At 34.9% G+C, this 26,174-nt stretch overlaps 1 protein-coding gene across 3 annotated transcripts in view; it reads left to right on the top strand.

Moving 5' to 3' along the window:
* Positions 1-25,729, top strand: part of MDM1 (Mdm1 nuclear protein) — a 30,691-nt gene extending 4,962 nt beyond the window's left edge. The window contains exons 4-15 of one of the 3 annotated variants that reach the window (XM_054580283.1): positions 1,026-1,160; positions 5,110-5,277; positions 6,424-6,527; positions 6,609-6,708; positions 12,042-12,071; positions 12,404-12,579; positions 13,805-14,107; positions 14,865-14,977; positions 15,075-15,184; positions 22,342-22,594; positions 24,309-24,368; positions 25,543-25,729. In XM_054580283.1, the coding sequence (XP_054436258.1) occupies positions 1,026-1,160; positions 5,110-5,277; positions 6,424-6,527; positions 6,609-6,708; positions 12,042-12,071; positions 12,404-12,579; positions 13,805-14,107; positions 14,865-14,977; positions 15,075-15,184; positions 22,342-22,594; positions 24,309-24,368; positions 25,543-25,655 (1,665 nt within the window). In that variant the 3' untranslated portion in view covers positions 25,656-25,729. The remainder of the gene's footprint in view (positions 1-1,025; positions 1,161-5,109; positions 5,278-6,423; positions 6,528-6,608; positions 6,709-12,041; positions 12,072-12,403; positions 12,580-13,804; positions 14,108-14,864; positions 14,978-15,074; positions 15,185-22,341; positions 22,595-24,308; positions 24,369-25,542) is intronic. The other 2 variants (XM_054580285.1, XM_054580284.1) reach the window with 2 other exon arrangements.
* The last annotated feature ends 445 nt before the right edge of the window (positions 25,730-26,174 follow it).

Raw genomic sequence — 26,174 nt, 5'->3', positions numbered from 1 at the left:
TCTTTACAAAAGCATAGAATTCTTTGTAGATTTCATTATTTTCGAAATGTTACATTTAATGCTTAAAATTTTGCCATTGTTGTTTTCTTGTTTATAGAATAGTTAACAAGAGACTGTTGACTTTATTGTGAGTTAGCTCTATTCTTAATAGTCACTTTGTACTAGTTATACTAAGGTATCTCTTCATTGGGTAGACAGCTTGCTTCTGGATTTTATTCATCATATATCAGCACCTGAGTCCTAAGGGAGAGATCAAGTTGAGACAGAGAAGGGGACTAGGTCATTACCTCTGGCAGGGATGGTGAGCTGGCTTCTACCTAGGCTCTTTTCAATTTATTATTGTATACCAGCAAGGAAAAGAAACACAACAACAACAGAATCTCAATTGATGAAATGCAAAAGAAAGGAGAGTTTTGGCTGGACCTCAAAGACCTTGCAGTTCTTCTCTCTTATGTCATAGCTGGCCTGCAGAAGGTCCCTGAGAGCACATAAGCAGAAGCTGCAGGGACCCGGGCAGACATCTCACTGCCTCCCACATTTTTCTCCATTCCACTGTGCTGCTTCCCCATTTCATGTCCCCTGCGGACTGGACCCACGGAGAGGCATTTAGAAGTGTTGGAGAAGAACCTGTGGCTTGTGAAAACTAGGGGTGTAGGGGAATCGAGGAAGGTGATGCGTAAGTCTGGTGGGCAAGGGAAGGGGTGTCCCAGAAGCAATTTGCGTGCATGGAGCAAGGGGCTGTTGGTTCTTAGTAATAGCTTTAATTATAAATAATTGGTAAGGAGGAACTGAGAGATGTCAATCTTTTTGTGGGAGGCATAATAATTTCTCAACAGTATTAAAGGAATTTTAAATAGTTTGACAATTTAAAAGGAAGATTTTCAATGGAGAAAAGTTAGTTATACCACATGCGGATATAATTAATTAATGCTGTGCTGTATGTTTATTTTACCACAGTAAAAAAAAAAAAAGTCTGAATGGAAATTTTAAATGACTTTGAGTGAGATTTTTCTTTTTCCTGACAGTTGGATAGATTTCTGCAGAAGAAGGCTGGATTGACTGTTGTTCCTTCACATAGTGTCTTGAGAAATTCTGAATATCAAAGGCAGTTTGTTTGGAAGACCCCTAAAGAAACTGCTCCAATTTTTGCAGCCAATCAGGTAGTTCAATGGATGGTAGTTTGTTTTTGAATATCATCATTTAATCTAGTTATGCAGATTTACATAGAACTAATTGCTGAAAGAAATGAGATACTTAAGTAGGCCTGGAGGTAGGTTCTAGAGAAGTGAAAATGAGAGTCTTGCTAAAATCATTCTATTATTTGTGATTTATAGTAGTAATAGTGTACTATCCTAGGCTGCTGACGATCATTGCTGCCACATCCATTATGTGTACTAAATATGAGACGGGGTAATGAAAACCTAGGGACTGGTAAGTTTTTGCATGCTGGGAGTTCTTTTATTTATTTAAAAAATATTAAATTGGTTTGATTATAAAACGTGTTTAGTTGACCAGTATATGTTTTCTGTTCTCTAAGAAAGGCATAACTGCTTTGGGTATTTATTTTAATAAATACAAAATATTTTTATAGCAATAGAAGATGTTTAATTTTATCCTTTTATTAAATGAACAGTCGTAGGAACTGACAGTTTAACTATATTTATAAAATTTAAAAGCTATAATGATAACTAAATGTGATATTAGATTCATGTATGTTTGCACAATTTTAGTATTGGATTACCATTACTAATAAATATTCTTTTGTTTTACTACTGTCATCCTCTAGACAGTTCTTAGGCTCTTAACTCTCATTTATGTTCTTAAACATACTCCTATGTCTAGGTAGGAAATACTTCCATTTAGAATATCCCCAGAGGGTCATGACAGCTCAGACTTTTGTGTCTCCTTATCTTTGTGTTTTTCTCTATAAACATGCTTGTGTGCACACACACACACCTTCACACATCCTTACATTCATTTTCTCCTGTTTTGCTACATTTACTATATACCCCTAAGGACTGAGACGGTAGATTCAGCAAGGCAAGAACATCAGTCATCTTATACTACGATAATAAATAGCAGTGATCCTATATATTGTGGAAGCTTTGGGCTTATTTACTTGTTATTCAGCTTTTTTAAAAAACCTAAAATTTATATAACATATTAGGAACATATAAAATTATATAAAGTAATATGAACACTTTATGAACTTGTAAATAGAATCAATACTTCTTTTGCTGGTTTACAAGTATCCTTGGATAGTAAGTGTACCTAAAAATTACTTAATACATGAAAATTGTGAATTCTTCAGTTTTCATAGAGTATTTCACTTATAAAATAGAGCTGATTCAAATTAAAGCCCCAAACAACTTTTACGTATTTCAGTGAAAGTATTGTATAGAAATTTTTTTTTATAGGATGAGAAGTATAATGTAAATCACTGGCAAAACTTGAGTAGTTTTACTGCTTTCATTATGAGGGTTTCAAAGAATTTGGAGGAGGACGCAAATACTCTTTGTTACTTCAAAGCATATCAATTTCAGGGTCTATGGATTGAAGAGCTCTGTGACAGAAATTGAATGCTTGTTGATGGAGACCTCTGAAAGAGCTATTTAGTTCTCTTTTATCAGACACCTGTTTTCTGAAAGGATGTCTTTTATTAACATGTAAATGAGCCAGAGCAATTTTTGCCAGAAAAATACTCCAGGTTATAATGTATCTTAAAAAGATACACTGTTTGGATTCAATCTGTATGAAGATATACTGTTCAGAATTATAAAGCAATAGTATACTTTATTTGAGCTCCATCTTTTTCATTTGTTTTCCTTGTAATCGGTAGTCATATACCATAATTGGAAACCATATTTTGAAGTATTAAACATAAAAGGAAACATTTAAAAATAGAAACATAATAATTACATGACTTTTCCCTTGTCTTAAACTAAAAATAAACAAGCACAGAAACAAATACAGAAAAATGAACATACCAGCCTTTCAAAATGTTAACAATTTTCTATTTATGCAGGAAGAAAAAAAATTCATGTTGAAAAAAACCTGTAGAGCTGACAACCTGTAGAGTTGCCTTGTAAAGCTAATGTCTATGTTCATATTATTAAAATATGCCTATTCTCCGAATCCCATTACCAAACAAATGAGAGACTTTGGGGAGAAAAGATATGGTTCATTATTTTTTTTGGCTTAAGTATTATTTTGATAATAATAGCTATTATTCAAAAAATAGTAATGAATATAGAAAATTGACCTTTGGATTTTTTTCCAGCTTTATTGAGGTATAATTGACTAACAGTATATATTATGTATATAATGTAATGCTTTGATATATGTATACACTGTGAAATGATTACCACAATCAAACTAATACATCTATCACTACACAGTTACCTTTTTTCGTGGTGAGAATTCTTAAGACCTACCCTCTTAGCAAGTTTCAAGTATGTAATACAGTATTATTAACTATAGTCAGCATGCTGTACTTGAGATCTGCAGAACTTACTTGTCCTGCATTATTTGAATTTGGGACTCTCAGACCAACATCTCCCTATTTTCCCTACCCGGTAGCCCCTGGCAGCCAGCATCCCACTCTGCTTCTATAGATTCCACATATAAGTGCAATCATGCAGTATTTGTCTTTCTGTGCCTGGCTTATTTCACTTAGCATATGTTCTTCAGGTTTATCCATGTTGCAAATGACAGGGTTCTTTTTCTTTTTTTTAAGGCTGAATAATGTTCCATTGTGTAGACATGCCACATTTTCTTTATCCATTCACCTGTTGATGGACACTTAGGTTCATTTCATGTCTTGGCTGTTGTGAATAATGCTGCAGTGAACAGGGGAGCGCAGGTGAACTTTGAGATGCTGCTTTCACGTCCTTTGGAAATATACCCAGAAATGGAATTGCTGAATCCTATGGTAGTTCTGTTATCAATTTTTTGAGAAGCCTCCATACTGTTTTCCATAATGGCTCTACTAATTTACATTCCCACTGACAACGAACAGGGGTTCTTCACATCCTTACCAATGCTTATCTTTTGTATTTTTGATAATTGCTATCCTAACAAATGTGAAGTGACTGTTTCATTGTGGTTTTGATTTACATTTTCCTGATGATTAATGATGCTTATCTTTTGTTTGTATACCTACGAGCCATTTGTATGTCCTCTTGGAAAAATGTCTATTCAGTCTCTCTGCCCATTTTTAATTGGATTTTTTGGTTATTTTCTTTTGAGTTGTATTATTATTATTATTCCTTATTAAATATATGACTTGCAAATGTTTTCTCTCATTTTATAGGCTGCTTTTGTTGATGGTTTCCTTGGCTGTATAGAAGCTTTTTAGTTTGATATAGTCCTAGTTGTTTAGTTTTGCTTTTTTGTTGCCTTTAGTTTGGATGTCAGATTCAAAAGATTGTCTCAAAGACTCATGTCAAGGTGCTTATCTGCTATGTTTTTTCCTAGGAGTTTTTATGGTTTTAGGCCTTACGCTCAAGTCTTAATCCATTTTTGAGTTGATCTTTGTGTTTGGTGTAAGGCTGCATAGCTCAGTTTCATTCTTTTGTATACAGCAGTTTAGTCCTCCCAATACCATTTATTGAAGGTACTGTCCTCTTCCCGTTTTATATTCTTGGCTACTTTGTTGTGAATTAACTGACCATATATGTGTGGATTTATATCTGGGGTCTCTATTCTGTTCCATTGATCTCTGTGTCTGTTTTTATGCATCTTTGCCCATTTTCAAACTAGGTTGTTTTCTTGCTATTGAGTTGTTTGAGTTCCTTAATATGTTTTGAATATTGACCTCTTATGAGATCTAAGGTTTGCGTGTATTTTCTCCCATTCCATATATTGTCTCTTTACTCTGTTTTCTTTTCCGTATGGAAGCTTTTAGTTTGATGCAATTTCATTTGTCTATTTGCTTTTGTTGCTCTTTGGATATTAATTAGACATGTCAAATGAAATTAGAGTCATATATAATTTTGCCTCTTTTTGTATCCTGTGATTTAACTTTATGTGTGAAATTTTTTTAGCTGTTGAAAAACTGAGTTCTGTATATTTAACTAACAAAAAAACTAAACTAATTTTTGTTTTAAGGTTTTCCACAATAAAAGCAAATTTGTCCCACAATTCAAAGGTAACTCAATAATCCATGAAACGGAATACAAAAGAAATTTCAAGGGTTTATCTCCGGTGAAAGAACCGAAATTAAGAAATGATTTGAAAGAGAATGGACATTTTGAAATAGTATCTCCTGAAAAGAAGGTATTCGTCAACTCTTTAAACAAAACAAAATCTTCATTTTAGACTCTACAGATTTTTTTTAACTTAGCAGCACTTGAAATTTTTGTTTTTAGCTGGTTCATTAAGTCATTTGTTTGTTCATTAAATGCCAGATGTTCATTGGGCACTTAGCAGGAGCTGGGCATTGCGTAGCTACTGAGAATACAATGATAACCACCCTAAGCTCTAAGCATTTCTTGGGCTATTGGGGAGACAGAGATGTAAATAGTTAAATATAATACAGTGTAATGGATGCTAAGCAAGTCTGCTATGTCTAATATCAAGCGTTTGACCTTACAGTAATGTGGGCTCCAAGGGTAAAAGTAGTTACAGAAACATATACAATACTTTAAATTAAATAATGGAAGTCAAACACAAGCACACATACACATGTGCACATTAAGCCAAAGTTATAACATGCCAAGTTATAGCCAGTATAATTCACATGTTTTACCTCAGGATATACAAACACCTGCTTCTGTGCGAAAGTACAGCTATTTAAGTTGCAGGATTAGGTTAAAATTACTGTAAGCTATAGGTAAATGGGGTATAAGTCTTATTTTTTAATTCCCTGGAATGCCATACCTGATATTTTATGGGTTCTAAAAATAGAAATTATATGGCTAAAAGTAAAATTTTATACATACATAAAATTTTTTTTGACTTATGATGTTTTGGCAGAGAGAAAAGAAGTGATTAAGTTATTCAGTAAACAATGTGGTAATTTATTAGAGCCTTATATTTAATTATTGTAACAGTTAAATATAAATTTAGACTATCAAGGCCAAGTGGAAGATTATTACTTAAAAGGCAGCAACATAAAGTTTATTTATTTAGATGTTTGTTTGTTAATTAAACATGTTTTTCATAGCCAAGGATCTAAAATTTTAATTGTTAGAAATCAAAGTTGTATCCTGAGGTATACTTCAAAAACACTAACCAAATAGATATACTAGTTTCAAAACTTGCTTGTTAATTTCTTGTGATTTCTTTGTTATCTTTAGTAGTTAAAGCTGACTTCTAAAAACAGAATTGTAATATGGTATCCAATATACTTTAAACATTTATGCTTTCACTTTAATGTATAAAATATTTTTAGCATAAAAAGTTTAAATTTTGTCATTTTAGTGTAATAAAACAGACGATTCTTTAAAATTAGAAGCAGAGATGGAATCAAAAGACTTAAACCAGCCTAAAAAGAAGTTCACTCCTTGGAGACATCAAAGGCTTGGGTATGTCTTTTATAAGATAAATAGCATAGTATTTAGATGATTGACATGGTGATATACTTACTCTTATTTTATTTTTGTCAGGAAGGTGAATTCTGAATATAGAGCAAAATTTCTGAGCCCAGCCCAGTATTTATATAAAGCTGGGGCTTGGACACGTGTGAAGGAAAATATACCAAATCAGGTGAGTATACATAAGCTCAGTAAGCCCACATTTTCTTTGAGCCTTTATCAGTTTAATTTTACAATGAGTTTAATTTAGTAATAGAGACAATTTAAAGATGGATGATACAATAATAGCAATAAAAGTATTAGGAAATTAAAGTTGTATGTATTAGGATATAATTTATCAGTATGTTTACTTTTTTAAATAGCAGCTAGCTCCTTAGAGATATTTATTGTAAAGCCTTTAAAGATGTTTTTTATAGTCAATATTTGATTATGTTACTAAAGTTAGCTTATAGAATTATAACATGAAAGATTTGATTATAACATAGAGATCTCTACTCTCCAATTGAAATTAATTAATTTTCAAGATTAGTGTGTCTGACAGTGGTACCCCCTATCAATGTGTACTGTTACAGTCTGTAAGTACAGGGAAGCAGTGGCCTGTGCTGATAGAGGTTAGAGTTATGGTATTGTCAGGATACCCTGACATATGGGGGAAATTCTGAGGATCCCAAAGAAAGGTTTGAGGGAGAGGGTAATCCTTGAAATGGGAAGTGCTAGTTTAGTACTAGCCAAAGGATAAACAGTGGAGCTTTCTTGGTTATTGTTTAATTGGCATCTTTTCAATTACATCTTGATGGCTTTCTTCCTTTTCTGTGTGAATTAGCTAAATTAAAACAGTTTAGATTAGACACCACTAAACACTCCCTCTCCCCATCATTGTAAAGGGAGGGATGATTTGGATGGGGAATGAATATTTTATTTAGCTCCATACTTAAAACCATGGCTAACAATGACATGTGATCAACTTTTGGGAGAAGTTGTTGGCACTTCGAGCTGCTGGCTTTTTGCACTGTCAGCTCCCAGACCCATGTCCTGGTGACCCCTGTGTTCCGAATGTTGTTTCAAGAGTTACTTGATTCCTGTGGAGGCTGCTTTTGGTTCTCTCTACTGCCGTTCTTGAAAATGGCTCCGGGGCAATACAGGCAGAGTAAGGGACAAAGCTTAAAGCTGTGCCAGAGGTTATTAGGGGCAAAATTCATCTATTCACCCTGGTGAGATCAAGTTAAAAATATATACATTGAACAGTTGATGACCATGCCAGACCTTGGGGAGTAGCTCTGTGTCTAAAGAGTCTGATGAGGAGTAAGGAAAACCTGGGGGCAAAGGACAGGACACAGAATGTGGCCATAGAGGGCTGGCTAGTGTGGCGTCAGCCGTTCAGCCACTGGCCTGTCCGGAGAAACTCCTTGTTTTGGAAAAAATTATCTCAGTCTCTGAGACTTCTTTAAACTAAGATGAGTTGGTATTTAGACCTCAGATCTAAACATTTAATGAACTGAGGGGATTCTTATGTCTGAAGTTATGATGATAAGTTAACAGTCCTCATTCTGCCCTGTGATAGAAGAGAACATTCTTGTTGTTAATTTAAGATCTGTCTTTTCAAGTTTTCTTACTACGATACCTTGGTAATATGACTTTTGGGGGGAGTTTGTTTTATTAATTTCTATTGGTGGTTGTAACTATTTAAATTAGTGGTACAGTTTGCCTCAATCTCTATGGGCAAAATAATTCAAGAAGTAAATTGGAGTTAGAAAAGAATAAGCATTTTTAGTAAAGAGGTCAGTGATTACTGATGGTGATACATGTCTATGACCAGGTCTGCCTATGAAGTATCTAAACATAAGATGTTCCCCACTTTCCCATTCCTAATAATATTCATGAAAGAATATTATTCACACTCATCAAATGTACTTGGACATCAATGACTTCGTTATCATTAGAATGTTAACTCATCTTTTTGAATCAAATTACAGTTTTCTAGCCCATATATCATTTTCATTTCTTTCTATGTTGTTTGTGATACAGTACTTTTAAAATCTATTCATAGTCTAGTCACTGGATATTTTATCCTAAGTCCCAAGTACCTATTCATATAACATTAGGGTATTTGGTTTTATCTGTTCAGTGGTTGTATATTTATCTCTATAATATAAACACTGGCACTATTCCTTTTAAAATGCTCACTTAAAGAATTGTTTTTAATAATAACCACATAGTATCATTGTTAGCTCCTATCCTTAGAATAGCTACTGAATCTGTGTTCAATTTCCTTTTTTTTTTTATTGTTAGGTAATCTAATAATTAAAATTACATTGGTTGAGGTAATTAAAAAAATTTTTAAATAATTATACCTGACACACAGTATTATATTAGTTTTAGGTGTACAACATAGTGATGAGATATTTATATGCCTTATGAAGTGATTAAACATAGTTATTACAATATTACTATATTCCCTGTGCTGTACTTTATATTCTTGTGACATTTTATATGCAATTTATACTTCTTAATTCCTTTCATCTTTTTCACCCCTTATACCAACCTCTTCCCATCTCATGACCATCAAATTGTTCTCTGGATAATATTTTTCTAATGTGTCTTTCAACATAAAGTCCCACATTCTGTAATTCGACACACATTATAAGGACTACTAGGTATAAAGATGACTCCTCACTTTTGGGGGATGATTTTTGGGAAAAAAGAGTTTTTATTTTTCACCCCTCAGTTTTCTAAGTTTGAATTTTCTGTATATATAAGTTTTAAGTGATTTAGTTCTTAATTTAGGAAAAGAAATTCAGAAATGAAAACATCCTACTTATAGTGCTTATTATATCATATAGTTGGATGACATTACTTGAAAGAGATGTGTGCGTTGTTTTCATTGAGTTTGGAATGGTTTATTTATATCCTTTTTAGTGTCTCTGGTTCTTGGCTGTATGGATTCTTCTTAATATTGAGCTCACACCATTGATTTCTTGTTTTTTCTTTTTACTCTTTCTAGTAGAGCACCTTACTTGGGAGATGTCACTCTCTTAATTTTTTATCTTAGTACAGGATTATAGAAGTGTAAAATTATGTATTTGCAAAATATAACAGCACTAATATTATTAATAAAGATGGCTGGTAAATTTTAAGCATTGTTTTGACTATCAGTAACAAATAGAACTGAGTAAATCAAGTTTTACAGTATTTCTGTAAGTATCTCCTCCCCCTCTTTTGAAGAAACTGATGTCAAATAAAACTGGATCACCATATACATGGAGGGGATATTTGTCCACCCTCTCATTTATCAAAAAGTAAGGTCCTCCCACATGTATGGAATGTAGCCTTTGCTGCTTCTTCCCATTCCACCCTATACACAGCGCAGGACTGATAGACTCCTCTTTTGATGTATTCCTTCAACTTATATTTCATTTGTTTATTATGGCATATACCAAACCATTATTATGATAACAACTATCATAGAGGAGATCTGCCTTCTTTACCAAACTGTGAGCACATTGAATACAGGGACTGTCTTGCTTATCTTCAACTCAGGCCTAGCACTTAGTACACACTCTGGACAGATTGTGGAAACAATGTTTAAATGCTGTATTCTTCCTCACCTCAAGGAGTTCATAGGTTAATAGGGGAGAAGGACATGAGCAATTTATTCCAGAAGGATAAAATAGGAACTACTGGGGCGGGGGCAGGGGGTTTAGGGGGTAGAAAGATTCAGCAAAAAAGGAAAAGAACTCATGGACATGGACAACAGTGTGGTAATTTCTGGGGAGAAGGGGATAAAAGGGGACTACATGCTAATGGAAAACAATACAATAAAACAAAAAAAGAACCGATGGAGTTATGCATGAAGGGCTTTAAGAACACAGAGGAGGAAGAGATGCTAAAGCTTGCAGGTTTTATGTAGTTAATGGAGTAGCCATGGAACATTTGAAACTTGGGATACGTGTTAGAAATCTGGATTATATCAAGGCATGTTATAACAAGTCCTGTGTATTCAGAATACCTTGTTTAGTAATGGTAATTCAACACTCAACCAATGTGTCTCAATTCTGCCTGTTAAATGCAAAATCCACTAAAGTAAGTCCTCACTTAACATCATTGATGGGTTCTGTGACTTTAAGCAAAAGGACTTTCACAAAACCAGGTTTACCATATGTTAATTGATATAAACGAGTTACATTCCTGTGGCATCTCATCTATGTTATAATGAAACGACATTGAATGAAATAACATTATTTGAGGACTTGCTATACTCATAGTTTTCTTCGAAGTATAGGAGCTGACAGAAATGATAAATGAACGTGGCTCAATTGTTTTTGGCAGTGAAGAAAATATTTTGAATTATCCTTTAGTAATGTTTCAGGTTTGGTTTATTAGGGCATTAGGACTGTTAATTTTGCTTAATTATTTTTTGTCACCTCCTGCCCCCAGCTTTGAGAAAAAAATACATATATATATAGTTTGTTATGCCATGGCTTGATGCTGTCCTTTGATTTTGGCTACTTCCCTAGAGATGTAACTTTTTTTTTTCTTTTTTTCCCCATTCAATAGTGTCTCATTAAGGAGCTGAGGATATGTTTATCCAATTGTTTTTGCAGTGCTAAGTTTTAGTATTTGCTTTTTGTCTTTAAGTGAAAGCAAAGCAATTTAGTCAGACAGTACCCAGATATCCTTTTAATGCTAATCGTCCATCTTTATGATGGAAAAAATTTGTTGTTTGAGAATAAAGATTATTTTATTTATTTTAATTTTTATTGAGGTAACATTGGTTTATAACATTAAGCAGATTATTTTAAACAGTTTTGAAGAGTAATTTTCTTACATTGTGGAAGCCAGCAGGTGGCAGTATTATGTATAAAATGAAAGGGTTTCCAATGAAGCCAAGGGCTCCATTTCACATGCAAATGTTATTCATGCATTAGGGAATTCAAATTGCTTTATAGTTCACCAGAACATTTTTTTAAATATTCTGTTACTTTGTTAAATGTATTACAATTACTATTTTGTGGGATTAAAAAATTAGTATATCGTTAATATATTTTTTAAAAGTTGAGGATTTGTTGATTCAAGGAAATATTGAGGAATTTGGAGGGGGAAACTTTGTGACTGTCTCATTGTGGGGTTTCTATGCTGATACTAAGTGTATATAAAACTAGGAAATTAAGACTGGGGCTAGGGGTTTCGGGCATTTCAGTAATCCAGTGGTGGGGAAGTAGGAATAGTAATTAGGTAACTTGTCATGGACAGCATCCCAGCCATGCAATAATGTGGCTGGTTTTTGAGGTGATATTAACATTAACATGTCTTGGTTACTGAATTAGATATTACAAAAATACTAAAAAAATTTGGTTGACAAGTTTGGTGTGTGTGTGTTTGTGTCTGTGTGTGTATGTGTGTGCGTGTGTATTTAGAATGAAGAATAATAGGTATTTCATTGATTCCCATTAATATTCTATTATGGCATTAACTGTCATTAAGTATGTTTCTGTATTCCTTCCCTAGGGTTCTCTAAATGCAATGTGGTATGCAGAGGTTGGTTGCTTTTGAGTTTTTAAAAAACTGTAATAATGTATAAGAGTACTTGTGTAATTTCAGTCAAATTAAGAAGTAGATGTCAATATTTTTCTTAGCTGCTACAAATTTCTTCCTGCCTGCTGGCCTGAAATAACTGCATTGTGCTTTAGCGTGACTGTTTTAATTTCTGCTTAAAAATGCACATAGTTTGATGAATATATGTGGCTATTTTTGCCTTCCTTTCTCTTTGGTCTCTGGCTGTACGTGCGCAATGTCTTTTATATGCTACTTGGTGATATTTATGAAGGAGGATTTACAGTAATACCTGATGTCTTAACTCTCCTGTATAGGTTAAAGAACTCCGAGAGAAGGCTGAATTTTATAGGAAACGAGTTCAGGGAACACATTTTTCTCGGGACCATCTGAATCAGATTCTGTCTGATAAGAACTACTTTTGGGATGTCTCCTCGACCACAAGCTCAGAAGGAACTATTAGTAGTAACATTAGAGCACTAGATCTTGCTGGGTGAGATGTTTTTTGTATATGGTGAAAAAGTATGTTTGTAGCTTATGTAGATCATGGAATTATATAGGTAAATGACTTGTGACTCAAAATTCATTTAGTTAAATGGAGATATGCTAGTCATTATATTTCTCTATTTTTAGTTTTCTGAAAAATAAAACTATATACTTGCTATAAGCACTTGTGTGTAAATACATAATGTGAATCTAGAAGACTGGATTTTATAATACTCCTTGTTAACAATTAAAAGTAGAATAGGGATGATTATACAGAAGCTGTAAAAGAACTTTAAAAATAAGCTATTAGTACATACCCATTGTAATTTATTAATAAATTTTCATGGTTAATATGTAACGTAGGTCCTGCTTCTATGGGAAAATTTTCTGCTGTGTTGGAATTTAAAGTGAAACGATTTACCTTTTTGTGAGAGAAATAGCGCATTGATTTGTAGCAAATAAAATAGTTTTTAGTGGTTACAGCATGTTAATATAGTCACACATACCAAATTGAACTGTAAATTTTAATTATGTGACATTTGATTTTAAAAATTCATCACAAAATCTATTTAATAATGTCAGGAAAAGATTACTCTATTTAAAGCATAAAATTTGAACCCGCTGACTAGATCCACAAGTACACTTGAGTTTATATACAAACTCTGAGTAACTGAACAAGTTAGACCGTATGTATATACAAAGTCCAGTTTAGGGGATACGGATGAGTTTTGTCAGTAGTGATTCAGGCATGTATGTGTGAAGGTGGGGGTAAGAGGAGATAAATATATTTTATTTTGGAGTATTTTAATAGCAACTCCAGATCATAATTTTATTATATTGTAAAATTAACTCTTTTAAAAAAACAATTTTATTTATTTATAGAGAGAGGGGAAGGGAGGGAGAAAGAGAGGGAAAGAGAAACATCGATGTGAAGGGGAAACATTGATCGGTTGCCTCTCTACACGCCCCGACTGGGGACTGAACCCACAACCCAGGTATGTGCTCCTACTAGGAATCGAACTAGCGACCCTTCACTTTGTAGGACAATGCCGAACCAGCTGAGCCACACTGGTCAGGGCTAAAATGAACTCTTAATTAGATTTCTTTCTTCAGTATCTGGGCTAGGCAATATCTGTGGGAAATGAATAGTTGTGAATAGTAGAAGGGAATGGTGGCTCATTAAAATTAGTATAAACTATAAACCTTAAAATAAAACTTATTTTGTTATGCAGAGATCCTACAAGTCATAAGAATTTGCAGAAATGTTCTTCTACAAAACTAGAAGAAAAAAGACCTGTCTTGGAAGAACAGCCCCAGAAAAATATCACAGGAAAATTGGGCGTGTTAGATGCTCCCACTGTACCTGTTAGAAGGCGTTTGGCTTGGGATGCAGAGGACACCAATGCAGACTTACAAAAACAGCCAAGAGAAGAGGAAGAGGAGGAGGAAAGGGCAAGGGACAAGCAGGTTTATATGGGAGAGTTAGAGAAGTTGCAAGTACATGAAAAATCTAAGGCAGACAAGATAAAAGAAGGGTGAGAGTTTAATCATTATATAGCAGCATTATCATACATGACCAATATTTTGTACTGTATTTTGCTTTGTTACTAATTAAGTATAATGGTTTATGTTTTTGATTTTATTACTAATAAAGAGTTTTTATTTTAATGTCAGGAAGTAGGCATTCTATATGGTTTATAGTTTGAATCAGGAATTTGAGTCACCACTAATCGGTAATTGGACACTTAAACACTGAGCTGCTTGGGGAGGGAATAATTATTGTTATTTTCATTTCTTTTCTGCTAATTATGATTTGCTAGTTTTGTAAATGTGCCTGGAAGAATGATTTCCTTTATGACTTAAGGAAAATGGCTGATATTCTTAAATATCAGATGATTATACCAAAAAAGAAAGAAAAGATAATGCTTTATTAATATTAAAATAAGTGATTTTGGCAGAGCTAATTCCTGTTGATTTACATGCAGATTTCTTTGGGGAGTGGTTCTTTACCATTGGTGATAGTGTTTTTCTTTCATGAGTTTTGCAGTGAATATGGGATTGAGGCCCTGATTTAATGGAAGGACCTTCTGCTGTGTTCTTGCTGACTTGCAGTGATCTTCCCTCTTTTCCAATATTCAGTTGCTCTTACCTGAATGTGGGTTTATTTTTTTCAGAAACAAAATGGTCTTATCTTAAAATTTTTATACTTTATTATTGCATAATAATGGCAAAGTATTTTTGATCATATTTCGTAGAAGAATAGTTTCATAGTAGATTATTTTAATTTTTTAGGTCAGAGTCTTCTTCTATATCTTCAGAAAAAGGAGGTAGGCTTCCTACTCCGAAGCTGAGAGAACTTGGTGGAATCCAAAGGACACATCACGATCTTACCACTCCAGCTGTTGGTAATAGGCAAACACTATGCAGTTCTTATTTCACCTGCCTTTTTCTTTACATGAGGTTTAGTTTAATAGAAACTTAACATCTTCTGCATTTTTCCAGGTGGTGCTGTTTTAGTGTCTCCATCGAAAGTGAAGCCTTCAGTCCCGGAACAGAGGAAAAGAATGTCTTCTCAGGATGGCTTAGAAACTTCAAAGAAGGATTTTTGTAAGGTAAATATTTCTATTTTGGGGTTCCTTCAGGAAGTTATCTTTTTAGCTACATGTAATAAATGAATGATAGGTTCAGATTTTAGAAAATTCTGGGTATCATATATGGAGACAGTCTGTTAACCTATTTTTAGTAAAGCAGAAACATTGAATTGTTTTTTCTGGTATTGACATTGTATTTCTGCTGATATACTTTCAAATCTTATCAATAGTGACTTGTCAGGAAGAGCGGGAAGAGAACCAATTCTATTTATTGAGCATCTAATGTGGCATTTGTGTTCCAACTGTGTTCCAAGCACCATTTTAGCACCAGAGATATAGCAGTGAAAGAAACAGACAAAAATCCTGGCCCTTATCGAACTTATATTCTAGTGGAGGAGAGATACAATAAATATAATAACTAGGTTAGATAGTGATAAATACTACAAAGAAAGATAAGATAGGGGAAGTGAATAGGAAGTAGCCAGGAAAGTTCTTACTGAGAGGGTGATATTTGACCAGAATCTGAAAATGGTGAAGGATTGACCCATATGTGTATCTAGAAAGGCATTCTAGGCAACAGAACAGCAAGTGCAAAGTTGCCGAGATGAGAAGATAGCTAATTTTTTGAGGAGCAGCCAGGAAGTCGGTGTGGCTGGAGTAGAGAGCAAGAGAGGGAGATTATGATGGACGATGAGTTCAGAGGCATAATGGGTGACTGAATTGTGTAGGGCCTTATAAGTCATAGCAAAGGTGTTCAGTTTTATTCTGAATGAAATGGGAAGCCTTTGGAGGAGCAGGGGAATGATATGAGTCAATTACAATATCCAGGCAAGAATGATAGTCATTTGGATCATAGTGGTGGGAATGGAGGTGATGTGATAAAGTGTGATTCTGGATATTCATTGACAGTAGAGCTGGTAAAATTTGCTGATGTAGAAGATATGGGGTGAGAGAAAGAAAAATCAAGGATGACTCAGGATTTTCGGCCTGAGCAATAAGGGTCGAATTGCCATTTCACTGAGATGAGGATGACGGTATGAGGAAAAAATATTTCAGGGAAGACCAAGAGTCTTGTTTTGGACACATTAAAGTTGAGAAGCTTATTACACATACAAGTAGATGTTTTTGAGTAGGGAGTTGATTTTGGAATGTAGAGGAGAAGCTGAGTTCAGATATATATAGATTAAAGGTTCTTTATCATACAGGTATGTGAGGTCTTGAGACTGGGGAAGCTCATCAGGGAGTGGATTTGGACAGAAAAGAGTAAGTGTAGACAGGTCTGAGCCCCAGGTTTTTGATATTGGGAAGCTGAGGAGCAATCAGCAAAGAGACTGAAGAGGAACAGTGTGAGGTAGAGGGACACAGGGGACTGCGGTGTCCTGGAGGTGTCAAGGAGGAGGGAGTATCAATGCTATTGTTGGGTCAATAAGGTACAGAAATTGTTTATTGGATTTAGCAACAAGGAGGTTATTGGTGACCTTGACAGAGGGCATTTGCTGGCAGTGCAGGATAAAAGCCTAAGTCCATGTGAGCTCAAGAGAACGAAGAAGAGAGGAGCTGGAGACAGTGTCACAGGCAAGTCTTTCAAGAGTTTTTTCCATGAAAGAGAGCAAAGTATGGGAGTGGGAGTTAGAAGTAAGATCAAGAAAGAGGAGATGATAGCACATTTGTATGTTGATGAAAACAGATTTTAAAGAGAGACAAGATGATGCAGGAGTGAGAGGAAAATTGTTGGAAAGGTGTTACTGAGTAGGAGAAAAGGAATAGGATCTGGTGGAGGTATGGAAAGGTTAGCCTTAGGTCACTGTTAGAAAAGGGAAGGCAGACTACATTATGTGGGCACTGCTGATGGAACATAGGAAAATGTGGTGGGCGCTTTTGGAAAGTCTCTTTTGCTTTTGGCAGAACATGAAGAAAGATCCTTGCTGGGAATGAGTCAGGAGAAGAAAATTTTAGAGGTTTGAGGAAGAGAGTAAGACTGAAATAGTCTTTTCAGATAGTGAGAGAGCCATTGGGCCAGAGAAATGTGAGCTAATGCAGGGCAACAGTTAGAGGCCATTTTAGGTTAGTGGTCACAGATTTGATGTAAGACCAGTCAGGATGGTTTGCATGTTTTTCTCCAGGCAGGTTTGGCTACAGAGGTGCAGGATAAGTAGAGAGTTGGATTCAACTGGGGTTCATGTTTTGGCAAGGGAGTAAGGCGAAGTGAGAAAGTAGGTGAGGGAGTTAAGCTATATATAGGGAAGTGATTATAATGATTCCCCATGGAAGTTGAGTTGGCTAGAGAGGGAAAATAGAACTCAAGAAAGTAAGGTACAATGCAGAGATGACAGGATCAATAGACCGGGGAAGTCTTGTCAGCCCTTAAGGACTTGTTGGACTTGGAGTACCTGTGGATTAGTTTTAAAATTAGGAGATTATGAAGAGGTTGCAGTTACTAGTAATGACAAGACTTAACATGTAGGGTAAGAGGCTGAATTAAAATAGAGTATATTCAAAGAAGAGGATGAATTTCTCTAGGATATTTTGCTGAAGGTTGTTCACAAGTTCCAGAGGGCACAGTGGAGAGTTTTAAGGTGCTGGGGAGAGGTGGGAGATGGGATCAGAGTCCAGTCCCCGCAAACCTAGTACTTAGAGCCCAGTTCATGGCCAGCACCCAGTGTGTTGAAGGAGTGTTATTGGAGTGACAGATTATCTAAACTGTTTCCTGTTGCTTACATATACATTGGTTTATTAAAAGAAGTGTGACCATAGGAATTTAGAGGCTTGCTCAGAATCAGATTTTGGAATCTTGCCCCTGTGGACTATTGTGTTCCTTAGGAATCCAGGCTGTCACCTGGAAGGTGTGAGCTTCTAGTTGGCTTTGCCTATAGGGCTGACTACCTCAGCTAAAATGAGGGGCCCTAATCCATATTTGCCGCTGAATTTGTAGGTATTATTTTCATTTATTGTAGAATTAATTGTTTGAATAATAAAATCACTTTAATTAATTAAAAATGGAATAATATTGTCCTTTAACATTTTAATGCCAATCTCCACCTGATCATGTATATAGTATAGTTATAGCACTTTAATTACCAACTCCTCTAAAATAAGCAGGATTCTTATTAACAATTTGATTAACACTCCCTCCACGTGAATTTTCTGCCACCTGCACTACCAGCGGCTGTGCCAGGAACTAGATTTGGTTATTTTCCATTGTCTACCACTTGATTGCTGGGAGGCAGTAATCATTTTTTCCCCTTTATTTTCTTATAAGAGTTAATGTTATAATAAATAAGTTATTCAGTTTCTAATAGATTGATTAATTAATTACTTCATATAATTCTACTTTTTACCATAGAAATTAGTGAGAATATATTACCATAATATCCAGAAATTTTTCCACTGTTAACTTTTAATGACATACTTTGCATTGTGGGAGTATTATGGGAGAGCAGTAATTTGGGCAACTTATATGGGGGTGATCATAATAGGTATCATTTCCTGAGTGCTTACTTGTTTTTAGGTCTTGTGCTAAGTACTTTACATGTCTTTATAAGGACTGTGAGGGGTTGGTATTGTTATTATTCTCATTTAGATGATGAAACTGGGGTTACCCAGTTGCCAAATGGTGGCGTAGAATTTGGGTTTTTAAACCCTGAACAATACTGTCTCACAGAACTTTAGAGTAGAATTCTCATGGTATTGTTTTAATCAAGTACCATCTACACATTTTATAAATGTTATTAAAAACCCAGTGTCTGTTAGCTTGCTTCATTTATTCATTCAGCAGATTTTTCTTATCCATTTACCCACATGAGGTAGCAAAATAGATATGGTACACAATCTTATGGAACTTACAGCCCAGTGATAGTCACATTATTCAAAGAATTAAACTCCTAAAAAGGTAAAGTTAAAACTAGTACAAGTTTCAAAGTACTATGCAGTGCTATTCTGGAAGGAATTTGCAAAGTCCTAGAAGTCAGGAAGCTTCTTGGAAGTCATAATTTAATTGAGATAATATAGGAAGAGGAAGAGTTAACAAGTAAAAAGCATGGGAGAAGAAGCATGTGCCCACATTCTATAGAGAGAAATAGTGCAGGGTTTTAAGAAACAGATCAGTGTAGCATGTGACCAGGAGGAGGTATAAGATGAGGCTGGAAAAGACAGCCGTACTGAGAATTTCTGACATCGTCTCAAGAGCAAGGGGGAGCCATTGAAATATTTTAAAGATCTTTCTGGTTGCCATGGAAGGTAACAGTAGACTGTGGATACCTGTAAAAAAGGCCATTGTAGTAGTCTAGGTAAGGAAATGTTGATAGCTTGAACTAAAGAGGGTGGGTATAGATAGAAGTGCATGAAACTGAAGAATTATATATGGGGAACAACGGCAAGGCTTGGTGCAGGGTTGGATAATAGGGCATGAGAGACCATGAATGACTTCTGGGTTTCTGGCTTGCCCAGAAGGGTTGGTAGGGGGTGCCATGCACTGAGTAAGAGAACTCTGGACAGGAACCATCTTTTGAGGGGAATATGTTTTATTTTCATTCACTCAATTCAGTAGTTAAGGTGCTCTTATGTGCCAGGCACTGTTCTAGGATCTGGAGATTCCTTGGTAATCAGGACAAAATCCCCACCCTCATGGAGCTTGCTTTTTTATTGGAAGTAACAGACAAACGCATTTTAAGAAAGGCAATTCCAGGTAGTAGTGAGTGCTGTGAATTAAATAAAACCACAACTGACTTCCAAGGGGTGGAGGAGGCTGCTTTACGTTGGGCCATCAGGGCAGGCACCTCTGAGGAGGTGACATTTTGTCTAAGACCTGACTAATGAGGGAGGTGCCCCCACGGAGATCTGGGGCACAGATTGTTTTCCAGGTAGAAAGAACAGCAAGTCCAAGTGTACAGCAGTGAGAGTTTTTAGAGTGAAAAGGCCAGTGTGATTGGAGTCTGGAGAGGGAAGAGGAGAGGTTAGGGAATGAGGATGGAAAAGGGAGGCTGGGTAAGGAGTGGGGATATTCTTCTGATGGCCCTGGGAAGCCCTTGCAGGATTGGAAGCAACAAAACAAATATAGATCTCTGATTTACACAGTAAAGAAAATCATTTACTGCTCAGTGGAGAATACACTGTAATGGGGGAGAGTGGGAGCAGCGAGGCCAATAAGGGGGCTTTAAGCTCAAAAATAGTCCACAAAGTCAGTTAAATTAAACCTGGGAACCCTCTGTGCTTAAAATACTCTACAGACTTCATTCAGTTCTTTTTAATAATAGTAAAACCAATTTGACAGAGGTCTCAAATTACACACACACACACACACACACACACTCTCTCTCTCTCTCTCTCTCTCTCTCTCTCTCTCAAAGACCAATGTTCCTAAGTGATACTTATAGTTAAAAAGGGGAAACAAGATTTGCGGTTTTTATCTTAGATCTTGATGTAAAAATATATGTTTGTTGGATAAGACCCTAGGCCATCTCCACTTTGAAGCAGTAAGTTCTTTAATTGCAGAAAATGATTCCTAAGGTCAAAAAACAGTGTTTTGAATGTTGCATCGATAAACTCAAATGCTAATAACTACAGGCAACAAGGAATAACCAGGAAAGTTTGGAACTGTATTTGATTTTACTGGTTTATATTCTCTTAAAAAGTAGAATTATATAGAGACTTTCAGGATAGTGATATGTTATTATCGTGGAAAACAAAAAAAAACAAAGTAAAAAAAATAATGTCATACCTACTGTTCATGGACATCCATTGTTCAGTTTTTTAGTTATTTAGGTATATTGTGTATTTGTTTATTCTACTGTAGATAAGGCTTTATAATTATTTTTTCTATAAAGGTTTTTTAAAAGTAGATGCCTATTGTTATTTCTTAATTTTCCTCTTTTGAAATCCATCCTTTAGCTTCATTTTTGTTTGTATTGTTATTATCACCTTTTGTGTAAATACTCCCTAAGTGTGATTATATGGTCAAAGAATTCAAAATTTTAAGGCCTCTGCCATGTTTTGCCAGCTCCCTAAAAGGCTGTGTTCCCAACAACACAGTAGTGCCAATTTTTCTACATCCTTGCTGTCTCTGGGTATTATTATTTGTTTTTTCAAAAAGTAATCTTTGTTATTTTGGAAGTGAAAAATTAGTACCTCGTGCTTCTGTTTTGAAATTATTTGATTATAAGTGAAATAGAATATGTTTAACATTTTGTGTGTATATTAATTGCTTATACATATTGAAGTTGACTTTTTAATTAGGTTTATCTCTTGTTATTTTTAAAGAAATACTTACGTAGCAATGGTCGTAATCTAAGTCATATACTTTCCTAAGTGTGATTTTTTATTTTTTTAATGTTTATATATTTTTTATACAGCTGAATATGTTTATCTATATTGGTTATTAGGCTCATACAATCTTCTCCACATGGAAGTTACATAAAACTTCCCCATATTTTCTCCTATTGCTTTTATAATAATATATTTTTGTGTGCATTTAAATGTTTGGTTTAGTTATATATGAGGTCTGTCCAAAAGGAGCCAGCCATATACTATGAAAAGTAGAGACATTTATTGATGATGATACAAGATACAAGAAACATTGTACATAGGATAATGATACTTCAGTCCCCTTCAAAATAGGCACCTTGGGACCTCACTCAGTTCTCCCAGTAGTCATCAGCTCTTCCCTTTCTAAAGTGATTTTAGTTTTGGGAAAAGCTAGAAGTTGCAGGGTGCCAAATCTGGGCTGTAGTAGGGTTGAGTCATCTAGGTGATTTGAAGTTTTGCCAAAAAACCCTGCATGAGATGTGCTGCATGTGTGGCCATATTGTTGTGATAAAGCTGCCAATCACCAGTTGCCCAGGGCTGCTGCCTTCTGAATTATACAAATAGTTTTTGTGGAGGAATGTTCAAGCTTAATACAAAATTTGATGCAGATTCGTTGCTCTACTCGCTCAGTCATTTTGAATGTGACGGCCACACAGTATATGCTCACTCAACAGTATCTACCGCCCCCACTGACTAGTACAGGATAGTCATTGTTGTTCACGCATATGCGTCCCAGTCCACTGTCCTTGGCTGCTAGGTTACATCGATGTCGCCCAAAACATTCTTGTTATATCAACAATGGTTGGACTTTTTCCAGACAGACCTCATGCACACACATGTATGTATCTTTATTTCATTTTATTTTTATTGTCATTTAGAAAGAAAGTCATGCAGTAGCCCTCATGACTTCTCCAGCTGCTGGTGTAAAAACAGTTGATCCCCTGCCTTTGAGGGAAGATTCTGAAATCGATATCCCCAAATTTGTTGAAGCAACTCCTCCCGTGTCAAAAATTCGAGGATATCCGACAAACACTCCTGGACAGTCTCCTTCTCCACCCTGTGCTTCGTCCTACTGGCATCCCTCTCGTCGAATCCAGGGCTCTCTGAAAGATCCAGAATTTCAGCATAATGGTAATTTCGGTTGTAATTTTTTGTCTTTTAAAATGAAAATTTTACACTCATAGGTACAAAGGCTCTAAGTATCTACTATATATTAATAAATTATGCTATCTAGTTTCTTTTTTAAAATTAATGTAGCTTATTTAAGTAGGAAAATTCTCAACTTTGGAACAGTTAATTGTATTGTACCCAGGTTCACTTTTGTGTAAGTGTGAGGTGTCTCTCAAGTTCTTTCCCATCACGTATGGGCAATGCATTAGGTGCCAATAGCACACCCATTTCTCGGATGTGACAACCAAAAATGTCTTCAGACATTGCCAAATGTTGCCGGGATATAGAATTCAAGGACATAAATTATTTTTCTTCAGTTTTATTTGGCATTGCTCTGCTGTTTTCTAGCTTAGAGATTTCGTGCACTTTTTATTTTTGATCTTTTGTATATGTCTTCTTTTCCTGGCAGCTTTTTGGGATTTTTTTTTAGACCTAATGCTCTGAAATTTTACAATGGGTTTCTTTTCATTCATTTCGCTAGCACTCAGTAGACCTTTTCAGTCTGGAAACTCAGTTCCTCACTTCTGGGAAATTGCCTTGAATTATTTAGTCAGTAATTTCTTCCCCTTCGTTTTCTGTTTCCTTTTTTTCTGGCATTCTTATTTTTCAGGTATTGGACACATTGATCATAATCTTATTTTCTTACCTTACCTCTCCTATTTGCCATCACTGTCTTTTTATTTTAATTTGAAGGGGTTACTAGTTTTTTCTTCTACCTCTTCTGGGTTTTAAAAAAGAATTTGGCTATGTTTTTAATTTCTAAGAATTTTTTGACACTGCATATTCCTTTTATACAGTGTCCGGTTTTCATTTTATGGAGCGTATGTTTTATCTTTTTCAGAAGATTATATATATATATAAAATCTCCCTGTTTTGCATCTCCCTTGCCCTCAGTTGAACCTGGTATCCCTTAGCCGGTAGCTTTGATACACCTTTGGAGATGAAACCTTCATTTCTCTTTTTGGGAGATGAGCAGTTACTCATCTGTGCATATGTAAAGAAGGATCTGGGTGGTCTGCTTTTTTTATTTTTAAAATTTTAAATTACTGTTACTTTTAATATTATTTTATATTGGTTTCAGGTGTACAGCGTAGTGATTAGGCAGTCATACACTTTCCATGGTGTTACCCCTGATGTTTTCAGTAGCCAACCACTCTCCTGGCCCATTCTTAGGCTCACTCCAGCCTTCAGTGCTACCAGGACTCCCAAATGCTGAGCCATTAGGGGATCAGAGTGGTTGCTTCTTGGTTTCCCTCCTCTGCTGCCTTAGGATTCAACTTGCTTGAGTATGATGACAACACTCACTGCCCTTTCATCTGCTTTCCACTTCCCCAAATTTTCTTGCTGTTTTGTCTCCCATTTTTTTCCTATGGTTTTGTATCATTTTTGTAAATGGGTGCATTCCATCTATATTTTTAAATAGAACCCTACTACATTCTTTTACAGTTGGAAAAGAGCAATATAATCATTGAAAAGAATTCTAGGAGATTATCCATTGTTTATTTACATAGTTGTTAATAATAAACACATTATAAATTAATGAATGGCTCTTTGATAGTAATTTCTATTAAAGATTTAAAATTAATAAAATTTTTGACAGCCTACTTTTACTAAGGGTTTACTATAAGTAAGATATACATTGAAAGATAATTTCTTCTGCCTTTTTCTTTTTAAGTTGGAAAAGCAAGGAAGAACAATTTCCAATTACCCCAGCATGAAGCCTTTAATGATGAAGGTATTTCCATAGTCCATAACACAAGATAACAGTATGGTTTTATTATATGACAGTTTATAATAGTATAATGATTTTAAAGTTGATTAGCACTGTAGACTTCACAAAGTACTTCCATAGATGTTACTTCATTGGATCCTTGAAATCTTGTGTGGGGTGGGGGTGAAATTAAATCCAGGGCAATTAGATGGTAAGAGATTGAGCCTCACATCACACTGAGGTCCATAGTTTTTCTGTTTTTTAGGTCTAGGTAGGGGCTCAGCAATTTGGCGTAGCATTATAGCCATAATTTTTTCCAAATGTGTACATATTATTAACTTTCAACTCAGAAAAAATATAATTATGGATAAAGAACTTTTTCTTCCTCTGCAGTTTGTGCAATGAAAAATTCATTTGCTTCTAATAGTGGCAGGAGGAATTTTGAATTCTTGATGTGAACAATTGAAATTACAGTTTTAATTCACTGTTAGAAATATGAAGCTATTGAATTTATAAATTTTGGATTTGAAAGTAAATTTGAAATAATTCATGTATTTTAAATTGATGTATGTTAAAGGTTTTCTTTCCTCTTGGCAACTTTGGGATGTTTATCAGAATTAGCTAGAAATCAAGTTGTTATGTTTTCAAATGCGAGTATCTGGACAATTTGAATTCATTTCTGTTTTTAATGGAAGAACAGTGTTTACAAATAATATTATAATAGATTTGATTATTTAGAGTGAGGGATTTCAGTAATAATGAAAGGGCAGCATATTTAAGTTAAATATTATTTCTACATTAAGTAAGATTATTTTAGAAATGTAAGTACCATGTTGAGCTATGGAATTTTATTTTTAAGAAGTTTTTAAAAGCTTTTTGCTCAGAACAGCTGTGCTTTTTAAAGTAGGACAGGACAGTATGAATTGTTTCTAGGTAATACTAAAATCGTAAGCTTTTACGTGTGGGATTTCAGGAAGGAAACAGAATTCCCATTTAACATTTAAATGTTTGATTTCTGAATATGGTAAACTTGGAAAAATACTGTGACCTATCCTGAAAATGTTAATATCTTATGTTTAGATACTTTTTTCTGTTAATGTTAGTATTGATATTACAAAGCTTGATGCTTTTCTCTTAATGTTATAAAACAATATTTTTATAAGATAATATTGCACTGACAATAATTTTTTCATTACAGATGAGGACAGATTATCTGAGATTTCTGCTCGTTCTGCAGCTTCTAGTCTCCAGGCTTTTCAAACTCTGGCACGAGCTCAGAAAAGGAAGGAGAATTTCTGGGGCAAAACATAATTAAACATACACCTAGCTAAGTTGCTTTTATCTAGGGAACCACTGGCACAATTTTTCTTTATAAGCTTTACTATGTTAGGACTTTTTGAGTGTTTGGATTTTTTTCCCTAACATTTCCTACTTAAGCAGAATTATTTGATTTTTCAATAGCCAATTCAATTTACTTGGAAAATTTTAACACACGTTGATACAAATTTAACTATTGAAGAATTCTTTTTTATATCTATTCCAAATTATGAAGACATAGATTATATAGTTCTTTACATGTTCTAACTTTTGTTTTAGGTGTCAAGGATAGCTGGTAGAATTGTGAATTTCATCTATATAGAGAATATTCTAAAAAGCAAACAAAGTAAAGTAAAAATTAAGATCCCAGTATGAAGTACAAGGTCTGTCCAGAAAGTGTCCAGCCACGTGCTATGCAAAGTAGAGACATTTATTGAAGAAGAAACAAGATACAGGAGACATTGTACATAGGACAGTGATGCCTCAGTCCCTTTCAAAGTAGGCCCCTTGGGA

Source organism: Pteronotus mesoamericanus, unplaced genomic scaffold (assembly GCF_021234165.1).
Source record: "Pteronotus mesoamericanus isolate MK-2021 breed Mesoamerican mustached bat unplaced genomic scaffold, CSHL_Meso_final contig_56, whole genome shotgun sequence".
NCBI lineage: Eukaryota > Metazoa > Chordata > Mammalia > Chiroptera > Mormoopidae > Pteronotus > Pteronotus mesoamericanus.
Note: the sequence above shows the minus strand (reverse complement) of the source record. Positions and strands in the feature narration are given on the sequence as shown.